At 47.2% G+C, this 24,858-nt stretch overlaps 1 protein-coding gene across 1 annotated transcript in view; it reads left to right on the forward strand.

Moving 5' to 3' along the window:
- The window catches only part of CACNG8 (calcium voltage-gated channel auxiliary subunit gamma 8), a 407,801-nt gene that overhangs the window by 353,916 nt on the left and 29,027 nt on the right, over nt 1-24,858 (forward strand). The window contains exons 4-5 of the mRNA XM_069637385.1: nt 4,382-4,522; nt 18,339-18,945. Of these exons, the coding sequence (XP_069493486.1) occupies nt 4,382-4,522; nt 18,339-18,925 (728 nt within the window). The 3' untranslated portion in view covers nt 18,926-18,945. The remainder of the gene's footprint in view (nt 1-4,381; nt 4,523-18,338; nt 18,946-24,858) is intronic.

A 24,858-nucleotide genomic window follows, 5' to 3' on the forward strand; every position in this document is an offset into this window, starting at 1 on the left:
TTCCACTCCTAACAAAGGCCAGTGTATCCTCTTCTTCTCTTGATGGTCCAAAGATGAATCCATAAATGAGGGGGTGCCCCTCTCATTTTAAAGGCAAAATGTCACAAGGGATTGGTCCAAAGCAATCCTGTTGTAAGGTGTCCAATCCCAGTTGCTGGGATAAGTGCCCTTTGCCTTATGACATCACACTCAAAATACCCTGCCTGCAGGAAACGAAGGGGGAAGGGAAAAGGAAAGGGGTTTTAACAGAAATCAAAGTGGTGGGACCCTTCTCCATGCCTACCTTCCCTCTGTGGCTACTCTATTTCCACCCCTTTCCCATGCCTACTGACTTCAAAGGAACAGAAATGGTCAGCACCCTGGCGTGAGGGGGGATTTTGTTACATCAGTGCCTGTGTTTGAAGCATGGTCCCTAAGTGATCTCCTGCAGGACACTCCTGTGCCGTCAGAGGAGGTGTTAGCCTTGCTGGAGAAGAATGAAAGGGACAGCATCCTTTTGTTCCAAATGACTGTAGTGGATACAGTCAGACCAGGCACCAATTCACACCAGTCCTGTCATAGCTGGCCCTGTTCACAGAGCTGATTCTAGTGTGATATCAAATTGCTGTGGCTGTGTAATTCTGTGCTCTCCTCTGTCACCATGGCACAACTAGGCATGGCTTATATTTTAGGCTGTATGTGCCAGCAACTGACCCTATCCACTACAGGCAGACAATTATTAGAATGTAAATAAGAAGTGCAGAAGATTAACTCGGCACCTCCAGCAGCAGTCTGGAATGTACATGCAAGCTTCTAACCTGCTTTATGCCATTTCAAGCCAGTCCTGTAGATGTCAGGAGTCTGTCTACTTCAAATCCACATGTGTAGCATACTTTCGGCATGGAACATTTATGAAAGGGAGTTCTGATTAACAAAACAGAATTACCGGCATCTGTTTATGTTAATAAAAATAGAAAACGTGTGTTGTCTATCTAGCTCAACCTTACGGCCATTTTGTCACATTCGGCTTCAAGATGCTTTTGGCGTGGGGAGGTAATGGTATAATTGTTGTTTGGGTATAGGAATCATTGGCATTTCTTCTGGCCTTATCTGAAGAGGCGGGGTAAAGGCAGCAGGGATAGTACTTGAGCACACAAAGTCGTGGGTGCCCCTATACAAACCTACCCCAAAGCATCATGCAACTTCCATTGCCAAAAGCATGCCTGTTGGGTTTACAGTCACACAATATCAATGCTATATTTGGGTGCATTCCAACTTCCCTTTCTGCAGCGGGTTCACCAAGCTAATGTTCATTCTCCAGACTGTGATCTGCAGAAGACAATCCGTGGAAACAGGGCCTAGCCACATCTGTAACTCGCACTCTACTGCTGGCCATTGCATGTGCCAACTACTGCCATTTTTCTTAATCTCTCGGATGCATTTGGTCATCCTCCATCCCTTTCGGATTGTCACACACCATGGCTGTCAGCACACTGCCAAGTCCCTCTCACTAGTTCTCTTCTTGGTCCCCTCCTCTTCACATTGCTTCATCCCTCTCTTGGAAAACTCATCGTATGCGTTAGATTTCCCCTCCTTCACTCCTGAGCACTGCTCGGATCTCAGAAGCTTCCTATGTGCTGCCTTTTAGTGGATGCCGCTGTATTACCCACTGTGCGCCTCCTCTAAACTCAAAGGGACCCTTCTCCTGGCCTCTGGGGACAAGCTTCTTCTGCCCTGTCCTATATCATTTCCCCCTGACACCCTTACTTCAACCTCCCTGGATGTCATTATTGGGGATCTCCTTGGCAACGACCGGAAACTTCAGTACTGTGACCTCCACTGCTCTGGCGACAGGCTTAAGCTCCTGAAAACCCAAAACCCCATTGCCACCGCACTTTTCATGCTACCAAACACTCTCCGCCTTCTGGCTCTCATCAGGCTGCATTACTATTCCAGCTTCCCCGTGGGCCACTCTATTGCTTTGCACCTCTCAACAACGTATTCAAGTTTCTATCTGTACTCTCTAAAAAGTCCAATGGTTCTCACTCACATAGACCTGCAAGGCAGTGTTCCATGAAAAGAAAATGATTTTCACATTTCTCATTCTTTTGCACAAGTAGAGCGCTCGTTTTGACATCTGTGCAGAGCCTGCTGATGCAGGTTCGAATCCCGGCAGGGCCAAACTCAGCCGTTCATCCTTCCGAGGTCGATAAATGACCACCACACACCGAGGTCGATAAATGACCAGCACACACCGTGGGTAATAATAAGCAGCGCTCAGATACCCGAGGGTTCGTAGCGCTATATAAACGCTAAATTATTATTATTATTATTACAAATCCATCTAAGGGCTGGCCCACTTGGCAGAATGCATTCCCTACTTCGTGCTTTCTCTCCTTCATCCTTTCAGCTGCCCATCACTGGAAGGCCCCACCCCCAGAAATGAAGGACATTCCATCTGCGACTGGTTTGAATATGATGCCTAAGAACCTTCCTTTTACCAAGCAGTCTTATATTAGTTTCATCCCCTCCCCCAACGATCACCAACCCCCACCCCCACTGGACTGCATATCTGATACACCTTTAAATACTGGACTTCCTCAAGATGTATTTAAAGTATGTCGTATGCTGTTACTATTATTAATATCATTATTATTTAATGTCATGTTTATGTGTAACTATGTAACCTCTGTATGCTTGACTGTTTTCGACTATAAGAACAACGCCCAGATGCCTCCGGATTAGGTGTGCTATACAAATTGCAAAAATAAATAGATACAAATAAATAAATAATTTACCCTCCACCCGTTGCATGACCAGTTCTAAGACCTGCTGCAGGATGCGTTATGTAGAGGTTGCCTGTATGATGTTGCTGATGGTTTCCATGTCAGGCTGATACAAGGAATACATTCAGCGCTCTGTCATTTATGGAGACGGAGTAAGTCATGAAACACTTTTGGGCCTCTCAGCCACCAAGCTCCTCCTGCGTGCCCCTTCTGTGTGCCAGGCGCCCTGCCTTGCTGCAGCCGGGAGGGCTGGTTGCACCAGGCACAGGTGAAGCATTTCTAGGAGTGTGCTTGGACTTTACACGGTGCATTGGAGTAGACATGGTCATCTATGTTTAGGTGGTGATGTGGCGGGGGATTCACACATTTTCAGTCAGACTTTGCTTGCATGTATCATATTTAGTACCAAAGGATTACCACTGGCAAGACCTCCAGCACCTGTGCTGCTGCCAATACATCATCACGCTTTGTTTACTTCTGCCCTTAAATCTGTTGAGTTTTACTAAACCAATGGGCTTTGGAGATTACGTTCCACCCCACACTGCATGCAGGCCTCCAAACATCGTGAATCTGACATTGGAACACTTTTGTGGGGTATTAATGTGGCACCTTACTGGTCTGACGCTTACATAATTACGGCAGGTGCCCACTGGGTAAATCATTGTGTTGACCCCTGCCATTGTGCAATAGGATTGTTGCCCATCCAGGAGGATTGACCAATGCAACCTATCCCAGGTTCATGGTTGCACCCTCACTTAATCGTTCAGAATGAATATGCATGTCCAGTCTTTCTTTCACTAGTCATGAGTCTGCAATATGTTGTTCTCCAGATGTTATGGACTTCGACACCCATGATCCCTCACTATTGACTGTGCTGGCTAGAGCTAATGGGAGTTGTACTCCATGTTTTGGACTTCGACTCAAATGATCCCTCACTATTGAATATGCAGGCTAGAGCTAATGGGAGTTGTAGTCCAAACCATCTGGAGATCCAAAGTTTCCAGACCCCTGCATAGGTCATGACCAAACGAATGGGTCCATGTCACATTCTCATATCTCCTCATATACCAAATTACGCTGCTCAGATTTTGCTCCACCTATTTTTGCTGCTTCCCTGCGGCCCTTTCATTTACGAGCTATGCCTCTGTACCCCAATCCCTCTACATTCTTCTCTCAGCTCCTCTTCCCACCCTACGACTCCATGTGCCCCCCATTTCTTCCCCAATTGATGCCGCATTATTCAGAGGCGACATATTATTGGTGCAATAAATTGTCCTGCCCCGCACAGGAATGGAATTGGTCTTTTGAACTCCGGCCTATTTGCGCAGCCTCCCTAAAGCGCTCTATGCTTGTGGCGGAAGAAGGCATCTTCAAGCACTTTGCTAAACCACTAAATGAATGACTGTATGAATGCATAAATACATGCATGGATTCATGCACACAGAATACATATACACGATGTTAATGTCAATGTTAATGTTAAAGGTATTTGTACCGCGCAGTCGCGCACCGTCGCCAACGGAGTTGGTCCCCAGGTTCTTTGCATGTACAATAGACAAGAGTCCTCCCACACGCCTGCTAATACTGTCCCTGACTCTTGCTTTCTCTCCTGACAGGCGTCGTGCGCGCTTCCAGCATATTCCCCATCCTCAGTGCCATGCTCCTCCTCCTGGGGGGGCTCTGCGTCGCCGCCAGTCGTGTTTACAAATCCAAGAGGAACATTATCCTGGGAGCCGGGATTCTTTTCGTGGCTGCAGGTGAGTGCTTCGTTCTCTGAGTCACAAGCAAGTCACTCACGCTGCCATACTCTGCTATATCTGTAGGCCTGCTTTTTTTTTTTTTTCCAGCACCGGATATCCAGAGCAGAATCTGTTTCTATCACCATTATTTCAAATTTCCTAGGTCGAGAGACCCAACATCTATCTTGGATTGCCCTCGAATGATCGCGATGTGCAATGTCTACATCAAAATATTAAACCATAGGGTCCAGAAAGGGTCTGTATCCGAGCCCCCCAAAAAAAGCCTTAAGCAGGGTCTGTCAATGCCCATATATTTCTTTTATGACCAGTGGACTCAGTGAACAATTGCCAGTGCTCTGTTAGGCGCTTTCAGCATACAGACACGTGTAAACTATTCTTTACAAACTATGGGAAAAGGCAGAATTTCTATCCTGCCCAATCCCTGCAAATAATGCATCATCGTATTGCGGAAATATTGGGGTGTCATTCATAATTTATTTATAAAAATAATTGTAGCCAGTGCCATATCAGGGAATGTTTAATTCTAATTAAACGAATTAATTAACTATAATTCTTAAAGGCATGACATCCAAAACATGATTTTCTTCCTAAACAATTCTTTTGGATTTAGAAAATGTAATGCTATTGAATTATCATCTACACAATTTCTAGTGTCCGATTTCATGTGGGTATCCTATATGGGAATGCTGTTCTTACATGAGAAAGATGCATTATAATACTGAGGCAATAGGAAGGAAGCACTCCATGTTTCCTGCTGTTCCCTATTTATCTTGCAACCACTGGCGGGAGAACCATCCACCTGAAATCCTTCTGTCGTGAAAACGGACTTCCCGTTCCCAATCAATTTGCTCCTCTGGCTGTTTTTCATTCTGATTCTCTCAAATGGACCTGTTCCAGAAGGTGCCATTCTGACCATGTTCCTTTTTTGAAAAGCATTTTAAAGATCCCTTATTTTTACAGGAAAAGTTATTTTAACGTGACGTTCGTGATAAGGTTGTCCTTAGCTACTGTCCGGATATCCCATTGGAACAAAATACAATTTCATTTATATCGACTGAGTTTCTTAGCTTTTATTTTGTGATCAGAAAATGGAAGCCGAAAATCCCACATGATGTGCAGGAAAACTTAAAGTGTGCAGAGTCCTGAAGAGGGGGGTGAAGCATGAAACACGTGTTGACTTAACTCACACAAAGATTAATTGACGTTATTCCGATACAAATTTGAAATTACCCAATTGATCAATCCAGCCTGGGTGAAGTATAGGAGAGTATAGGATAATATGCATGGGGAAAAGAACACACAGCAGTAAATCAAAGTAAACTTGACCCATACCGTAGGTGATCGCATATTTCAAGAGTGGAGTGGGAGACCACGCAGTTGCCAGTCTAACCACACAGAACACTACGATGATTCATGCATGGGGATATCCCGAGAGTGGGCATTTAAGAATTGGGGCACCTGCCTCTGCCATCTGTGGCTAGTCTTTAGATCTAAGTCAGAATCCCAATCATGGCTAATTCCCTTCCAGGGCCAAAATAGGCACTAACGACAAGCTGAATAATGGGCGCTGCCGCTGTCAGCACACAGAGCACTATCTACACTGGCCAGTTTGCCTTCATTGATTATGGGGTGAAAACACTAAAAGCACATGGTGCTAGGTGTGTACATGTTTCACTGGGATGGGTAAGGGGATGTGTACATTTATGGGTAATGTATGTCTTCTGTTGCTCGTGGCACTGGATGATACTCTCTGCACCACAGCATTGCCATTGCTGATGCTCTTACATGTGGCTTTGCTTGGCAGTGCAGTGATCATACAATCAAGGCCATCTCAGGGCAAAGGGATGATGGGGCAGTGCCCAGTGGCCCCCTTGACCCAATATTCGAGCCCTCATTTTTCAAACGTAGTGCCACCTGTTGCCTGACCTGTGTAGCCTACCGCCATGCTGTGGGCAATGACATGAACAGGGACTTCTCTATATTAGAAGCAGCCTGTTGCATAAATATACATTTTCTTTAATTTGTATTGGTTCAGATTATCACTCACTGTCAAACCCCTTCTCGCTGTAATTGTCCCCGAAGGAAAGTCTAACATAATAGATATTGTGCATTCAGCATCCAGTAAAGATGATGACATATGGTCAGAATTACGGGCTGGAACCCGTCACTGCAGAATAGGATGAGTTCACGTACCACACTTGCCCAACGACAACACCATCCACAAGGTCACTTTGGCAGCAGGATTGAAACATAAGATCTGTACAAGGGATATGAGACCACCACTGCAACACTGAAATGTGGCCCTCCCCGAGGGACTGGGGCAAGTGCACTTAACACCAGACAAGCCATGTCCACTGCAATATTGACAGGTGCCTTTCACAGAAGTACTGAGACTGCAGCACGTCACCACCAAAATACTGACCGGGGACCCTTAATGTAGGAAGGAGACAAGTGCACCTAGCACAAGACAGGACATCTCCCAAGCGAGTGTTACGCTATGGTGCATTGTAAAGACCTCTAAAGCCCAACACGGCAGCATCAGTGCATGTTGAGGTTTGAAGGAGTAGCGTGATTTATTTATTTTTTTATTTATTTGTGCAAGTGTCTACTGCAATCCATGGGTAAGTAAGCGCTCGTCTGGAAAACCGCTTTGCAATGTTAGGGGGTGAAGTTAGGAAAGAGTGGTTTTAATATTCTTTTGAGAAGTCCACTATGGCTCAAAAATCGTGGGGAAGGGAGTTTCAAAATGTATTAACATGAAAGGTACAGGTCGACCCAGGTCAAAGTTGCTTTTGAAACGAGAACTGTACAAAAGAGCAAGAGAGTGCCTAATCTAATAAGTGTTGCATGTTTCATCAGGTGGTCCTTGATACAATTTGGGCCGTTTCCATGGACGGCTCTGTGAGCTATTGTGAGAAGTTTAAAGATGATTCTAGGCCTGATTGGGAGCCACTGTAAGTTCTCCTGAGCTGGAGAGATATGGGAATACCGTGGAGCATGTGCTATAACGCAAACTCCTGTATTGTGTAGAACCTGAAAGGGTTTACAGGATACTTGAGGAATCGTGCATCGAGGGGATTGCAGTCGTCCCGTTTACAACCTACAACCGCTCTCGTGATTTCAGTGGACGTAACTAAGCAACATAAGATGCTAGTTCAGTTTATAACTGCATTTAATGGATGAACCATAGACAAATTGATGTAAAAAATATCACTCAATGCTGTGTCTATTTGTTGGCTACTGGCTACGTTGTCACGATTGATGGGAGCAAGCAGATTTTCTTCTAAGTCTGATATATCAGTGTCCAGCTCCCCTTTCTCCTCACCTGTCTGTTCCGGGACGAGTTCTCGTCTGGAGGTCTTGTTCTTGGGTCTTTTCTTCTTTGTGAAGAGATACGGCCGTCCGCGGGAAGAAGCCACCCTGATTCCCTGATAAACAGGGAAGCAGCCGGCCCCCGTCCCGCAGGAACCAATATGAGAGGAAAAAAGCAGCCGCTTAAAAAAAACCTCTCTACGGATGTAGCTGGTACTGATGCTGTGCAGGAATCGATGACCAATTTCGTCCGGTATATGCAGGAAAGAGCAGGAGCAGTAGATATGAAGGTAAGTTTCTTGATGCCGCAGAAAACCGGAGAGTCCAGATTGCGGAGATGCTGGTACTGAGCAAGGAGCAGTGCAAAGGACTGGAAAGGAAGCACCGGCAGGAACCAGGGACGCGGTCCGAGAGAAAAGAAGGAGAGGAGAGACCCAGTACGGTAAGGGAACCGTAAGGACGGGATAACAGGGAAGGGGAAGGGAGGAGGAGAAAGCTAGGAGGGAAGAAACCGCGTGAGAAACAGCGAAAAAACAACAGGTACGAAGCAAGGTACGAAGTAGCACGGCAACAAGGCAAAAGGAAACAAAGTTGCAACGCACAGAGCCCAGAGAAGGGCGTGGCTAAATACGGAAACAAGAGAAAAAGACTAGACCGTCAAACCAGGAAGTGAAAGGAAAAAACACGGGACTGTCTAATGGCGCCGCCAACGCCAAGCCTTCCATAGCCGCCAGCGACCACCAAAAGACGGCGGCATGACAGTATGCCCCCCCCAAGGGACACCCCCCCGGCTTACCCGGGAACAGACGGTGAAATCGCTGAACCAACGCCGGAGCGTGCACATGAGACACCGGTTCCCAGGAGTCCTCCGAGTGAGGATACCCTTTCCAGTGGATCAAATACTCCAAGCGACCCCGCCGATAGCGGGAGTCACGAACGGAGGCCACCTCATACTCATCGGAAGGAATCACCGTGGGGACCGGATCCCGTGGCAAAGGGCGATGATAGGGATCTCCCTTGCATTCCCTCAGGAGAGAGGAATGGAAAACAGGATGGAGACGGTGCATGTGCTTGGGCAACAGGAGGCGGAAAGCCACCGGGTTGATCCGGCGAAGTATAGGAAAAGGACCCAGGTACCGGGGAGACAGTTTAGAGGGGTGAAGCCAGCGAGGCAGAAACCTAGTAGACAACCAGACCTTGGTGCCCCTCCGCCATGCTGGAACAGGCAGGCGCTTAAGATTACAGTACGATCGATACCAAAGACTGCTTGGCCGCAAACAACCGGCGGCTGACTTGTGGGCTTCCGAGATACTGGTAAGTAGGGCATCCACAGATGGAGTGGTGGAAGGGGGAAAGGAGAGAGAAGGAGTAAAGCTGGGATGGAAACCATAGGAACAGAAAAAAGGACTGAGACCAGTGGCACTGTGCTCTTCATTGTTATAAGCAAATTCCGCGGTGACCAACAGACTAACCCAATTATCCTGTTGGGCATTCGTGAAGCACCTAAGATACTGCTCCAGTGTGGCATTGGTTCTTTCAGTCTGCCCGTTAGTCTGCGGGTGGAAGCCAGACGATAAGGCGCGTTCAATTCCCAGTCTATCACAAAGCTCCTTCCAGAACCTCGAAGTATACTGAGAACCTCTGTCAGAAATAATCTTGTCCGGAGTACCATGCAAACGAAATATTTCTCTGGCAAATACAGCCGCCATTTCGGCGGCAGTGGGAAGACCAGCCAAGGGAGTGAAATGTGCCATCTTGGTGAAGCAGTCGACAGTTACCATGATGCATGAACAACCTTCCGAGGGTGGCAGATCCACAATAAAATCTGTGGAAATAAGGCTCCAAGGTCTCTTAGGAAGATCCTGCTGTTGGAGAAACCCAATCGACTTCTGAGTGCAATGTTTGGATCGACAGCATACAGGACATGACTTGACGTAGGTTGAAACTTCTATGGTCATACCGGGCCACCAAAACCTGCGATGAAGCAATTCCAGAGTGTTCTTAACACCTCTGTGACCTGCCGTTGGATCATCGTGACACCACTTTAAAGCCGAATGACGGGTGAATCTGTCTGGCAGGAATAATCGCTGTTGCTTAAAACATAAGCCATCTTGAATGGATATGTCCTTTGAGAGAGGAGAGCAAGAAAACATATTGGTGGACTGTGTGGCCTTGCGAACCCTTTCCAAGAAAGACTCTACCGAACAGATTACCTTGACTTCAGGAAGCATGAGACTAGGGTATTCCTTCTGAGACATGTCTGGATAAGGCCTTCTAGAAAGGGCATCAGCTAGGATGTTCTTGGATCCTGGCAAGTAGGTCAATGTGAAATCATATTGGGAGAAAAAATGCGCCCAACGTGCCTGACGGGAGTTGACACATTCCATCTTTTGCAGAATTTTAGATTCTTGTGGTCAGTTCTGATTTCAAAGGGGTGGTTAGCCCCTTGTAGGAGATGTCTCCATTCTTTGCATGCGGATTTCATGGCCAGGAGTTCTTTTTCTATTACCGAATAGTGTGTCTGGCTGTCATTAAATGTCTTGGACATGTAGGCAACAGGATATTCCAAACCTTCATGTTCCTGTAGAAGAGCTGCACCAATCGCAGCGGAGGAGGCGTCAGTTTCCACAATGAATCTTAGATTCTGATCTGGTTGATGAAGTACCGGGGCAGAGCAGAATTCCTCCTTAAGTCGTTGGAAAGCTAAGCTTGCCTCAGAAGACCAGACAAAGGGCATTGAAGACTTCTTTAACAGCCTTGTAATGGGAAGGACTCGATCCGAGAAACCTTGGATGAATTTGCGGTAAAAATTAGCTAGCCCTAGAAACCTTTGAATGTCTTTGATGGAATGGGGTGTAGGCCATTGCAGTATGGCGTCGATCTTAGCAGGGTCCATGCGGATTCCCTCCGAAGACAGGATGAAGCCAAGATAGCTTACCTCAGATGCTTGAAAGACGCACTTATCAGCATTGACCTTAAGTTGGTTGTCTTGCAGTCTTTGAAGAACTTGGCGAAGGTGATTAGAATGGAGTTGGGCGTCTTTAGAATAAACCAGGATGTCGTCAAGGTAGACGACGGCACAATGAAAAAGCAGATCAGAAAAGATGCGGTCCATGAATCTTTGAAATATCGATGGAGCGTTGACTAGACCAAAGGGCATGACACAATACTCGTAGTGTCCGAAAGGAGTGCGAAAAGCAGTTTTCCATTCGTCGCCTGATCGTATCCGCAAAAGGTGGTAGGCTCTGCTTAAATCGATCTTAGAAAAGATTTTCGCCCCTTGAACTGCTTCCAGAATGTCTCCGATCAGCGGCATGGGATACCTATCCCTAAGCGTGACTTGGTTTAGGCCCCTATAATCGATACAAGGACGAAGTTCATTGGAACCTTTCTTTGGAACAAAAAAAAGTGAAGCCCCAGCGGGAGAGAATGAAGGTCGGATCAGGCCATGATGTGAATTAGAATCCAGATATTCCTTGAGAGCCTTCTTTTCCTTGAGGGAAAGAGAAAACATTCGCCCAAAAGGAACAACCGCATTGGGCTGGAGAATGATTTGACAATCTTCTGGTCTATGAGGAGGTAACTCCTGAGGGCCATCGTCCGTAAACACCTCCTGATAGCAGAGATATTCTTTGGGGATGCTGTTTACCTTCAACACATCTGATCTGGAGGTTAAATCTGGAATAATGTGGACAGAAGTATGCAGGGTCTGTGAAGAACATGACTGACGACAAAATGTTGAAGTAAATGACAGCTGATTCTTTGTCCAATCAATGATCGGGTTATGTTTCCGAAGCCAAGAGACCCCCAGGATCACTGGAAAATGTGCTGCTCGGATCAGGTCGAATTGAATGGTTTCGTTGTGATGGAGGATCTTCATCTGCATAGGAGGCGTGGTATGGGTAATGAGACCCGAGCTCAGGGGTTTACCATCAACTCCTTCCACCTTTTGATCCTCGTCTTTCTGCAAACGGCGAATGCCGACCTTGTCAGCCCAAACCAAATCCATAAAGCAACCTGCAGTGCCGCAGTCCAGTAGCGCCAGAGCCTCATAGGACTGTTGAGAGATGAATAACTCAACTACAACTACCATGAGACGGTTGTCATCTGTGGTATTCATGGGTGTAACTGATAAAGGAACAAAGGGACCAGGAAATCCCCCTCGGTAACTTGTCCCTACTAGCTCCGAGGAATGGCGTTTCCCGATCGTCTTGGTGGTACATTAGGACAGTCTCTAAGAATGTGCTGGTTGGAACCACAATACATACACAGGTTGTTCTCCCTGCGTCGTCTTCTTTCTTCCGAGGTAAGCGGCCCTCGAGTAGTCCCAATCTGCATTGGCTCCTCTTTCGACAGACAGGTAGGAGAGGGAGGGGTAATACCAGGATCAGCCGTAGCAGGAAATCCACGCTGCTTTCGACGTTCAGACCGCCGTTCTGAAAGGCGGAAATCCAGCTGTACCACTGTAGACCACAAGTCGGTTAGAGTAGCGGGTCTGGTTACCCTTGCCAATTCGTCCTTAAGGTCTTCCCTCAATCCTCGACGAAAAATGGTGTACTGGGCGTTCTCTTGCCAGCCTGCGTCTGCAGCCACCCGTTTAAAGCGGGAGATGTAGGACAGAAGATCTGAATTTCCCTGTCGAATATCAAGTAACTGTTCACTGGCAACTACCGCAGTCTCTTGCCTTTCAAAGGCCAATTTGAACTGGGCGGTGAACCCGGCGTAATCGTGTAGTAACGGGCTGGCACTGATCACAAGCGGAGTAGCCCAGGAAAGAGCGTTGCCCGTAAGGTTAGAAACCAAAAAACCTATGCGGGCTGTATCTGAGGCATAGGTCTGAGGTCTGAAGGTGAAATAGATTATGCAAGCCTCCATGAATTCTTTAAATCTAGTAGGTGAACCATCATATTTACTGCAGGCTAATGTCATGGGAGGTAGATCACTCCGGGACTGTTCGAAGCGGTCGACTCGCTGCCTCAGAGCAGTGTTTTCGGCCTTCACAGCCTGTATTTCTAATGTCACATTCTGCATTGCTGTAAGCAGCTCTTGCACCTGTTCCGGGGTAGTCATTGATATCTCCTTTTGGGTGTTGCAATCTGTCACGATTGATGGGAGCAAGCGGATTTTCTTCTAAGTCTGATATATCAGTGTCCAGCTCCCCTTTCTCCTCACCTGTCTGTTCCGGGACGAGTTCTCGTCTGGAGGTCTTGTTCTTGGGTCTTTTCTTCTTTGTGAAGAGATACGGCCGTCCGCGGGAAGAAGCCACCCTGATTCCCTGATAAACAGGGAAGCAGCCGGCCCCCGTCCCGCAGGAACCAATATGAGAGGAAAAAAGCAGCCGCTTAAAAAAAACCTCTCTACGGATGTAGCTGGTACTGATGCTGTGCAGGAATCGATGACCAATTTCGTCCGGTATATGCAGGAAAGAGTAGGAGCAGTAGATATGAAGGTAAGTTTCTTGATGCCGCAGAAAACCGGAGAGTCCAGATTGCGGAGATGCTGGTACTGAGCAAGTAGCAGTGCAAAGGACTGGAAAGGAAGCACCGGCAGGAACCAGGGACGCAGTCCGAGTGAAAAGAAGGAGAGGAGAGACCCAGTACGGTAAGGGAACCGTAAGGACGGGATAACAGGGAAGGGAAAGAGAGGAGGAGAAAGCTAGGAGGGAAGAAACCGCGTGAGAAACAGCGAAAAAACAACAGGTACGAAGCAAGGTACGAAGTAGCACAGCAACAAGGCAAAAGGAAACAAAGTTGCAACACACAGAGCCCAGAGAAGGGCATGGCTAAATACGGAAACAAGAGAAAAAGACTAGACCTTCAAACCAGGAAGTGAAAGGAAAAAACACGGGACAGTCTAATGGCGCCGCCAACGCCAAGCCTTCCATAGCCGCCAGCGACCACCAAAAGACGGCGGCATGACATACGTAGAGTGCCTCCTTCAACGCAAATTTTCAGAAGCCTAGTAAAGGTGACAATTAAATGTTTGCTAGAGGTCACAAGAGGAAACTCTCATTTGTTTTTAATCGGAAGCCATTTTCAAGCATCCATCTCTCCATCTTATTGAAGATGTGTTGGATTCTTAAATGCAGGAAGGATGATCGTTGCCAATCTTGAAGACACAGTGAGTGTCATCAGCAGAATCCTGGAAAGCAATGTTAAATTCAAGTGGAATGTCATGCAGTGGATTTAGATAGATGTTGAACAGTAAATGTGACAAACAAGATCCCTGTGGAATGCCCCACTCAACAATGTATTTCTTGGGACAGATGAGGTCTTATTTTGACTCAAGGACCTAATTGTGACAAAAGAAGCAAGCCATTGGGCTAATTTCTGAGAGACATGAGCAATTTCTTTGAAATATTTATTTAAGATGTTTTGGTCCACAGTGTCAGATGCTGGTAATAGATCCAGCAGCACAGGAAGCACCTCTTGTCCATTATCAATAATGTTGAGTAGTGAATGTTTGATGTTTAGTAGGGCCAGTTCTGTGCTTCTGGCAGGTCTAAAGCCAGATTGGTTGTCTCCTAGTAAACTGTGTTGTTCAAAAAATGCACTCAGTTGAATGGAAGCCACCCTGCCCAACACCTTCTAGAAGAATGCACTGTTTGCCGTAGGGCGATAATTAGAGCATAATGTTGAATCAAGATTATGCTTCTTCTGAAGGGATGTGATCCTAGGTATGTTAAGTGTTTATGGGACCATAGGTTGATCGAAGGAGAGCTGTAATAACTGGAATAAGGGTTTTAGCACATTCTTTTATGATCACCGGAGAACATGGGTCATCTGGGCAACAGGTTGCTAACGAAAGATGTGGTCCCCTGTCAGATTTGGGCAAAGCTAAGGCTTGAACATGCCGTCCACTGATGAATAGTATTGTGAACCTATCCTGATACGGATGTGGGGTGTGTAATTAGATGGATGTCATCTGTGATGTGGGGTATAGAGCAACTTATTTCAAATGTTAATGATTTCTTGCACCAATCCTCGGAAGGCTCTTGGGAAACAGTGTTACCAGAGAAGCCGGATAGAGAATTTAAAATATCGAATCGTTTTTGGTAGAATTAGCGGCAGCATTTATTTCAGTGGCAAAAACGTTTAGTTTTGTTTCTAACATCCCACACTTGTAATCCAAGTGGGTTACTTTATAATTTACAGTGTTCTCCAAATTAGGATTTCTTCTCCTTGTGCTCTCAGCTTTCCTGAGAGACGATTTCATTCATCCTAAATTGTTGGAGAATCACTTCTTCTTGTTCTTTCTAGGAATTGCAAACTTGGTTGCATTGGGGCAACAGCATCAATAATACTGGCAATAGTAGAATGATATCAATTAACCGTTATGATCAGGAGGCAAGGTGCCGGCCGCAGACTCAGCACTCTTGGCAAAGGGGGTCTCCAAGACACGGCAGTGAGGAGGAAACTGACATTTTGGATGAGTTATGTCTGGATACATTAAATAATATAACCCAGGAAGATTCATAAAACAGTGATTGTCCAGAGTTATAAAGTTAAAGCGCGCCTATAGTTGCAACAAGCCAACGGATCATATCCGGCTGGTTAGTGGGAAATACTATTATCTTTTTGAAACAGAAGTTTTTAATTGCAAACAATATAGAAAGCAAGTGGTGAATCGGTACATTTCTTCGGGAATTCTGCAAGTTACGGGCCTTAAGTTTGACTGTAAATCTTTCACTGTAGAGATTGAGAGCAGTCCGAAAGGGTTCTGTGTGATTTTACCGAGCATTTTTTATCCGAGGTATTTTTTTATCGAAACATTTGAACTGAAAAAATAGTGTTTTTTTTTTCTTTTTTGTGGAGGGGGCTGACCCTCAGCCTCCCCGTTTTCCCATGGTTTAACCCCCCCCAATCTCCTCCCTACATGTTTCAACCCATTACTAGCCATATATACATAGTTCTGTTAAATCTGTATTTTTTCGGTAAAAATGTTTTGCTAAAAAATACCTCGAATAAAAAATCCTCGGTAAAATCACTGGATACCGCCCAAAATAAAGATGCACTTTAACTCTGAACAGTATCCTGGATTCTAATGTCCAGCGCTTTCATACAGTACAGTACATAAAGGACACCACCACTGCGATTCACACAGCAATACTAAAAATAGAGCATGTCACTCAAAACAAGACACCACCCCTGCAAGACTGAAACAAGTGAACATCACAGAGGAGAACGTTTGTCCTTCCTATGGGGAGTTCTTTACTCATGTTTTGTCCTGAACCCCCATAACCTCCTTCTCGATCCATATATCAGAACCAAATTCATTTTCATGAAATAGGTGTGATGCCTGACTGATTTTTTTGTGCTCTCACTTGTTGCCGTCTTTCACTAGCGGCTGCTTTGTGGAAGCTATCAGAACACCCCTTCTGTCAGCCCGGAATCGCACGGTCTCGGGGATAGAGACAGTTTTTGGTCTGTCCCAAATAGATCAAAACACTTTTGTACTTTGCGTTACCTTTGCAAGTTTGTCAAGCTGTCAATCTGCTGGATTGCGTTTAATGTGAACCACACTTAAAAAAATGCCATATGCAGTTTAACGCCTGCATAAACGTAGGTGCTATTAAAATGATTTGAGGCGTGAAGTAAGACATCTACATAATCAAGCCAAACAGTGGCCATGATATGTATTAGAACCCTGGACGGGGGAGTCAACCAATCAGGTTGCTCGATTGCAAGCTGAATCCCACAATCCAAGCCTGCATTCCAAGCCAACTGAAGGCTGCTCTCTCAATCCACCATCTTCCTCCCAACCGTACCTCCCTTCTGCTCACTGTTCCGTTCCCTCCGCAACCCACTCACCTTATTCTTTTGATGGTGGAGCAACTGCCGCCACCGCTTCAGCCTCCCGTGCTGCCATGGAAATGGAAAAGGAGCTCTGCATGGAGGCTCGCCTTCCGGTTCTATGGCGGCCATCTTAGGTAAGTATTTTGTATGAATGAACGTGAACCACAAGTGCATCATGTTCATTCGTAAAAGATACATTGCTGTCAGCACCCTGGGTTTCGAGAAGGTAAACCTGGGTGCTAATAATGCTTGCCCCATCATTAAGGCCCTCTCTCCACTCGGGACTGTTATTTGGGCCCCAGGCTGTTACCACCCCATCTGGCCCTCCATATCAGATGCTATCTCCTAACAAAATTCCTCAATTACTGACAAATCCACTGGCAATACAAATTCAAATGTTCCCAGGTATATGCCTGGGGCTGCAGAAATGTTTGTGGACCACAACAGAAAACCTGTAATCTTTAAAGTAGCAGTGATTGCAAAATACTGGCTGGAAGGTCACATGCTCTTATGGTGGGAAGACACTTTATTAGAACTGTGATGGGTAGATTGCTATATAGAAACTTGAGCCAGTCTTCCCAGAGAGCGCACCCATAAAGTTATGTCACGCAGCATGTCATACCATTCAGAATGTATGGGTATGTTGGGAATTGAGTGGAAAGAGTGCCTGGATCCTAGAGGTTTCCTCACCTGACTCCTTAGAATCCCACCCGACCGGTCCAAGTTCGAATGAAGTATCTAATAAGCCGCATGCATCTTCAACTCAATATTCTACCAGATGGAGGACCCTGGGCAGTGGGGCTTTTAGGGTAAAAGATATATTGTTGCAGAACTTTGAGTTCCACAGGGGAAACACTTTGGGGCAACCTTTTGATTGTCCTTACATCCGAAGGAAACCACCTCCTGTTCAGGAAAATTAAAGATCACCCAGCTAAATTCATCCTAGTTCTGAAACTTCCTAATAACATGACATCCCATGAGGCTCGCATCACTGTCCTGATCAGAACGATTCTCCATTGTCACTTGGTTTACTTCCAGGACTTTATGCACCAGTCATATTTTCCTTGCCCTTTCACTTTATTGATCCGGAACCTTCCAAGGCCTGTGAATGACCAGCTAGTGTACCGTCTCTTTCTCAGTCTTGAGGGGTCACAAAGAGACTGTGCTAACTGTTGGCGTCCCGCAAACCACCAATACATGCACTAAAGCAATTCGCTAAGCGCACGGTTGCATTGGCCCGTCCCACCTAAAACGTGCGCAAGATTGAGCAGAAACTAGAATAAGTGGTATTAACTTCCAGGTCAAAGATGTGAATTTGTTTAATCCAAAGGTGAAAACGAATAGTAGATAATGCCAGTAATATTCGCTCTAACAACTTTTTGACATGAATAAATTAGTTGCTGACAATTGCAACCTGCAGTTGCCACTCTCATTTCCAACTTCTTTTGTAAAATTGATTCGTTTAATAGAAAAAAAGATTTAGAAAAGTTATTAAACACTCCCACAAATACTTTTCCAATTTGTTTTCACATGTGGTATGTACTCCTGTTTGTTTAAAGCAAGATATACCAATGGTTTCCAATGTGCTGGAAGTCCACTCTTGTTTGATGTTCATACATGAATATGTTTTAGTGACGTATAATCACTTGCTCTTAGTTATTGGCCTATGTAACATGTATGTTCCCTTCTCCACCTCTCTTCTCTAGGATTGAGCAACATCATTGGAGTGATTGTTTACATATCTGCCAACAATACGAGTGAGCCAGCGGGCAAGTCGCACGATGAGAAGAAAAGCCATTATTCGTACGGTTGGTCTTTTTACTTTGGAGGGCTCTCTTTCATACTGGCGGAGATGATCGGCGTCTTGGCCGTCAACATCTACATCGAGAAAAACAGGGAAGCGCATTGTAAGTCCCGCACAGAACTTATCAAGAACCCGTCAGCCATTCTGCGCCTACCCAGCTACCGTTTCAGGTACCGCCGGCGCTCCCGGTCCAGCTCCCGGTCCACCGAGCCCTCCCAATCTCGGGACACGTCACCAGTGGGGGTGAAAGGGGTGCCATCGACCGACATCTCCATGTACACCTTGTCGAGGGATCCCTCCAAGGCCAATGTCAGCAGCCTGTACAATGCAGAGCGGGGAGACCACAGCTTCCTGCAGCTCCACAACTGCTTCCCCAAGGAGTCTGCCGGGGTCACGGTGACGGTTACAGGACCGGCGTCCAACACCGGCACCCTGGGGAAAGACGGCTCCAACACCAACACGCTAAACAGGAAGACCACGCCAGTGTAGGGAAGCGGGCATGCCCGTGGGTATGTGTGTCTGTGTGCGGGTGGAAGCGTGTGAGTCCGAGCGAGTGTTGTGGGAGGAGGTACCAGCCATTATTGCCGGAAAGCTGTCAGAGGACAGTCCCTGATATACGCTTCTTTATAACAAAGGGAAATAAGCCAGGGATAGGCCGGGCAAGGAAAAGGGGTGGTGGAACTGAGGAAAAAAGGGGATTGGCAGACTACTGTGCAATCTATTTTTTGTCGAATGTTGCTGCATATAGATGTGGGATGAGTTTAAGGATATCATTACTAGGGGATTATGGGGGGGGCTGCAGGGTGCCTCCCCCTGCATATATATGTTGCAAAATCAAACTGTCAACAAAAAACAACAAAAAAACATTCCACCAATTCTCCTTCGGCCAAATAGATTTGATGGAATCACCCTAAACCGAAAAAAGAAAAGGAACACTGAGAATATGTGTAAAGAGAAAAACAACTGAGCTTGAACAAAGGCACTGAACAGATGTAGGGAATTCAAAAGGAAGAAAGGAAGGCAGGAAGGAAGGAAGGAAGGAAGGAAGAAAGGAAGGGAGGGAGGGAGGGAGGGAGGAAGGAAGGAAGGAAGGAAGGAAGGAAGGAAGGAAGGAAGGAAGGAAGGAAGGAAGGAAGGAAGGAAGGAAGGAAGGAAGGAAGGAAGGAAGGAAGGAAGGAAGGAAGGAAGGAAGGAAGGAAGGAAGGAAGGAAGGAAGGAAGGAAGGAAGGAAGGAAGGAAGGAAGGAAGGAAGGAAGGCAGGCAGACGTTTTGCTGAGGCTTAGATGCCCTTGATAAGAACATTGGTGCCGTCAGACATCAAACCGAGTTCTTGATTTCAAGAAAGAAAGGCTCATGCTTCTGATATGCTCGAGTTTCAAGCGCCGTGACTGGCACGAGGTGTCAGGCCACACCTTGGACGCTAGTTGCCCGGCGGTCACGGCATGGTGTCAGGAAGACACAAACTATTGCTGGGCGGTTATACCGTCAAGTCAACTATCTGGGGAGTTATGTTTTTTTTTTCCCAGGCAGCTATGGACTGGGCCAAAAAATCCATGATGTGACCTGTGACTTTTACACTCTACCTTGTCCTCCTGTCCCATCGCCCGTGCTCTTTACTGCTGTCCCGACACCCGTGCTCTGTCCTCCTGTCCCGACACTGTGTTCTGTCCCCCTGTCCCATCACCTCTGCTCTGTCCTCCTGTCCCATTACCTCTGCTCTGTCCTCCTGTCCCGACACTGGTTTCTGTCCACCTGACCTATCACCCGTGCTCTGTCCTAGTATCCCATCGCCCGTGCTCTGTCCTCGTGTCCCTTCACCCCTGCTGTGTCCTCCTGCCCCGACACCCGTGCTCTGTCCTCCTGTCCCGACATTGTGTTCTGTCCCCCTGTCTCATCACCTCTGCTCTGTCCTCCTGCCCCGACACCCGTGCTCTGTCCTCCTGTCCGGATACTGTGTTCTGTCCACCTGACCTATCACCCGTGCTCTGTCCTAGTGTCCTGACACCCGTGCTCTGTCCTCCTGTCCCGACACCCGTGTCTGCCCACCTGTCCCATCACCCCTGCTCCGCCTGAGGCTGGCCCACACTAACGTAAACCAATGCTTGCACACGTTTTGCGCGCAAGCAACCAAAACTGAGCTTGGTAACGTCTGAGCCAAACACCCCCCCCCCTCCTCCTATCCTCTCCACCCCTCAACCTGCTGCTGGCAGCCACAGATTGCTGGCAGCACCCAAGAGAGGGGTGCAGACGGAGCTGGCGGGGGACAGAGATGGATGCGAGCAGTTTATGCTTGGGGCGGGAGGCCCTACTCTAGCAGGTGTCTGGGACAGATGCTTCCCTCTCCTTTGTCCTGGGAGATTCCTTCACAGATGAGGGCAATTGCATCGGAATGACGAGTAATTTGCCTCTGCCGGCCTCTCCGCAGCCTCGTGTTTATTTCTGCGCTTCCTCGGTAATCACGCACCTGCTGTTAGGGATAACGGATGGGGGAGCTTAGCTGGGGATTGCTTTACCTTGCCTGGGGGTCCCTGCAGCAAGAGGATCACTTGGATTAGAGATGCGGCGGCGGGGCTCCGTGCTCATATATCATAAAATGGCGGCCGGGGGAGGGAAACTGGGAATGCAGGGGTGGTGGGAGCAACCACTGACGCGGAAGCAGGCCTGGCCGTGTGCAAACGCCAGGGCCTATGCTAACATGGCCACAGTCAAGCTTGTCCAGTGAGATTTCTTGCCACTGCTCAAAGTTAACCCCTCCTTCTCTGGCTAGTTAAATGCCACTCAGCAACATATTATGTGACCAATGAACTCGTTGCGATGCGTTTTCTTTTCATTCTGGCCCGGACCAAGCAGTGATCAGAAGCCCTTGTTGTCCCACAAGGCCTGTGCAGGTGATGGATTTTTCGAAGTCGTCCGACTTAAAACAGATACGGTTTTGCCTGCTCTTCATCCAAGGACAGGCACATTGCAGGCAGCGTCTGTCCAGGAACAGGGAAGCGGCACAGGCAAGTAACAGGCACGTTTGGACATTGTGAGGAATGTGAACATGTTCAAATGCCAATTACCCCCTTCGGGACGCATTTTATTTGTATTTTTGGAGGTTAAACAATTGCTAAGTTGCTTGGAGAGCCAGGGGCGTGCTTGAATTAAAGGCTTGTGCGCAGATTTCTGGAGTGAGCGGAAACGGATCTATTTATTTCCCTGGATCCTCCCGTTAAATCGGAGTCGAGTTGTAGATTGTGGCCGCAGTCCATGCTACCTCCTGCCGGAACTGATGACTGAAAGCCTTGCTTCCAGGCAACGCACCACGAGCTTCTATGCTCTACTCTCTATTTCAGCACAATTAGGAGCTTCTCCAAGGGCTCAAGGAAGCCCACATTTCGGGGAGACGGGGGGGGCTAACTGGTGATGGGAGGGGCCAAACTTGGAGGCTCCTCCCCTTCTGTTCTACCCCAAGGGTTGTCTGGCATGGGGCGCAAATATCCAATGGTAGCAGCCCAGCATTACACATAGGCACACTCACAATTACACATGCACTCACTCATTTAGACCAGCCCCCCTTACATGACACACTCATTCACACTCACTCATTCGCACTACATAACATACACACTCCTTGCACACATGCATGCATGCATACATGCACAATGAGATAATATGCCCCCGCTAGGTTCAGAAAAGGCTCTCCTCGCGTCTCTGCCTAACACGCAGCACGTGAGCACATCAGCCGCTTGCCCTCAGACGTGAAAGAAGATATAATGTGCGCACACATCCTTGGGGGGGAGGGGGGGGGGGCTGAGGTGTCCGTTTGATTGTTGTTAGGCAGAGAGGTGAGGGAAGCCTTTCTTGAAACCAGCAGCTTCCCATCTGTGCTGCATGTGTGCAAATAAAGCGTTCTGCGCAAACACAGCAACACTCTAAAGTCGCCTGTTTCGGGAAAGGCTTCTTACCCCTCTCTGACTAACAGAGAAGCATGGCGGGCAACGCCATTGAGCTGATCAGAAATCATCGTTTCTGCTCATTGTTTCACTTGAGTTTCCTTGTGATTCAAATGCCCGCTTTTTTACATAGATTGAGTTGACAGAATATTCATTGAATTGTTGCATATATTCAACCTCTTGCCTAACTTGATTTAAGATTTTGAGATTTCTATATTCTCTCTCTAATATTGTTTACCACCTTTCTGATGGATTTTAGATAGTGTGCAAGGGACGGGAGGATTCCCATCTTGGATCCTTTTTTCTTCGCTTTGTGTGTATAACGGGGTCTTGTGCCAAGGCCTTATTTCCTCCCGTGCACCTCTACATGTTTGAATACCAGCTTTGCTGGACTTGTATAATTTGAAGTACTTAACAAATACAGGGTGTGCACCAGCTCATTCACTTGCTAATCAGGCTTAAGCCCCGCCCCTCAGCTCACATTTCTGGGGGGGGGGGGGCGGGGAGCTGAAGCCCAATTAGCTCAATGACATTGCGCGCCTGTGCTTCTCCGTAGATGACTGAGCGTGGCGAAATGTTTGTCGACAGCTATAGGGCAGGATGCTGCAACTTTTGGCTCTCCAGATGTGTTGGGCTACAACTCCCATCAGCCCTAGCCAGCATAGTCAATAGTGAGAGATCCTGGGAGTTGTAGTTCAAAACATCTGGAGAGCCACAGGTTGCAGACCTCTGCAATACGGGGTTCAGAAGCAGCGTAGATACACCCTCTCTCGGCACACTTTCTAATGTTCAATTTTTATCACTTTTGCTTACGGCGGTATTTTAAACGAAGGGAAATGATGAGGTTTTAGGGAGGGGAAGTTAAAAGGAAAATGTATACTTTGCAAATGAAAAGGAGTGGCATGAGACTTGGTTTGCACCCGAGATCTGGGTGGGGGCGGGGCTGTGGCCCTCCCTCCGGATGGTTTGTCCTACATCGCCCCATGCACCCAGGCTGCATACTCAATGGTGCGGAATTCATGGGGTCATAGTGCAAAACATCTGGCGAGCAGCAGGTTACCACCCTGCTTACCTCATGGGGAGAGAATAGTGTGGATGCCCCACAGACAGAGAGCAAGCCTGTCGACAAAAGACACCCCAGCCCATGTGGAATTGAGGCATTTCTTGCTAGGCGGTTGTCTCTGAAAGTCAAGCAGGGCTGGGGCAGAGCCAGTCATGCTGTCGTTTCAATGAGACCAGCCTGCCTGCAGTAACATAAATCCGTCCTGTTTATAGCCAGAAGAATGCCTTGCTAGTCACACTGTGCCCATGCCATATCTGCTCTATTTCCACAATGAGTGCCAAGGGGCTATGCCAGTCTGATCCAGAGTTGAGGACTCCACTGGACAGGCACGGTGGTGGTACTATTGGTTTGATAATGGAGGATAAAGGAGAGGGTTTTTCCTCAGAAGACTCTCCTTCTGTGGAGCAGGACACCTAAACCTGTCCAGGCCCGTGCCTCCTGTGCTAGTATGTTGGCACCATGTCGCACACGCCTTTGCGACTGTCTCCTACGCCAATAAGAAGCGACGCTGCTTTTTGCGCCTTTTCAAAGATGACTTTGGGTGACACATGCAATTATCCTCCTTATCTGGGTGACAGGACGTTCATTTCTTTAGGGAAAAGCCTGGGTCTGTCGTCCATTCTCCTGTGGAAACAAAAGGCAACAATTCTATGCCTGGCTTCTCTAGTTCACCAAATGGCGCAGTGCTGTCAAATGCCTTGCATCCAGGGCGTCTGCTCCACTGCACTTGGAAACAGGCCAAAACTAGTTTTAGGCGCTGTATACTAAATAATATAGATATTCACTTCAAACATTTTCAGAAAGAGCTGATGTTGCTTTATTTGTTATTTTTAGCTTTACCCGGGCACACTGGGGGTCCTTTACAATGTATAATGTAATAGACATAACAATACTTTGGGCCAGGATCACAAGCACTTTTTTTCCCCCTCAAATTGAGGATAGCAATTAGTATCGTGTGTGGAGGAAAAATCCCCATTCTGTGGTTGGGGAGATTCCTCAAGGTGAATCTGCCAGCGCATGCTGTTCAGTTCTTCCCACATGCGGCAAGCGTAGACGCGGCTAGTGCCGCGTGAGCAGTGGAGAAACTTTGCTGAAAATGTTGGGGGGGACATGACCTCAGAAGAAAAGGTGACCCATTCAAATGAATGGGGACAAAATAGTGTGCAATTAAAGTTGGGAGGGACAAACACCCCCGTCACCCCCCTAAAATTACGCCCATCCACGTGAGTATGCTTGTCCTTTTTGCATAGATTTGCATAGATTTGCATAATAGCATGGCGCTTTGACAGGTGCATTTGGGGATGTGGTAGTCCCCACACCAGTTTCTCCTGGGCACAACGTGTCCGGGCCAGGTGCAAGGGGCAGCTCATTGCATTACAGTTTTTGTTTCTCACAACACTATCTACAGGGGGGCCCCAAATAGA

The sequence above is a fragment of the Ambystoma mexicanum genome, chromosome 1q, assembly GCF_040938575.1.
Source record: "Ambystoma mexicanum isolate Mex_15411 chromosome 1q, UKY_AmexF1_1, whole genome shotgun sequence".
In the NCBI taxonomy this organism is placed as follows: domain Eukaryota; kingdom Metazoa; phylum Chordata; class Amphibia; order Caudata; family Ambystomatidae; genus Ambystoma; species Ambystoma mexicanum.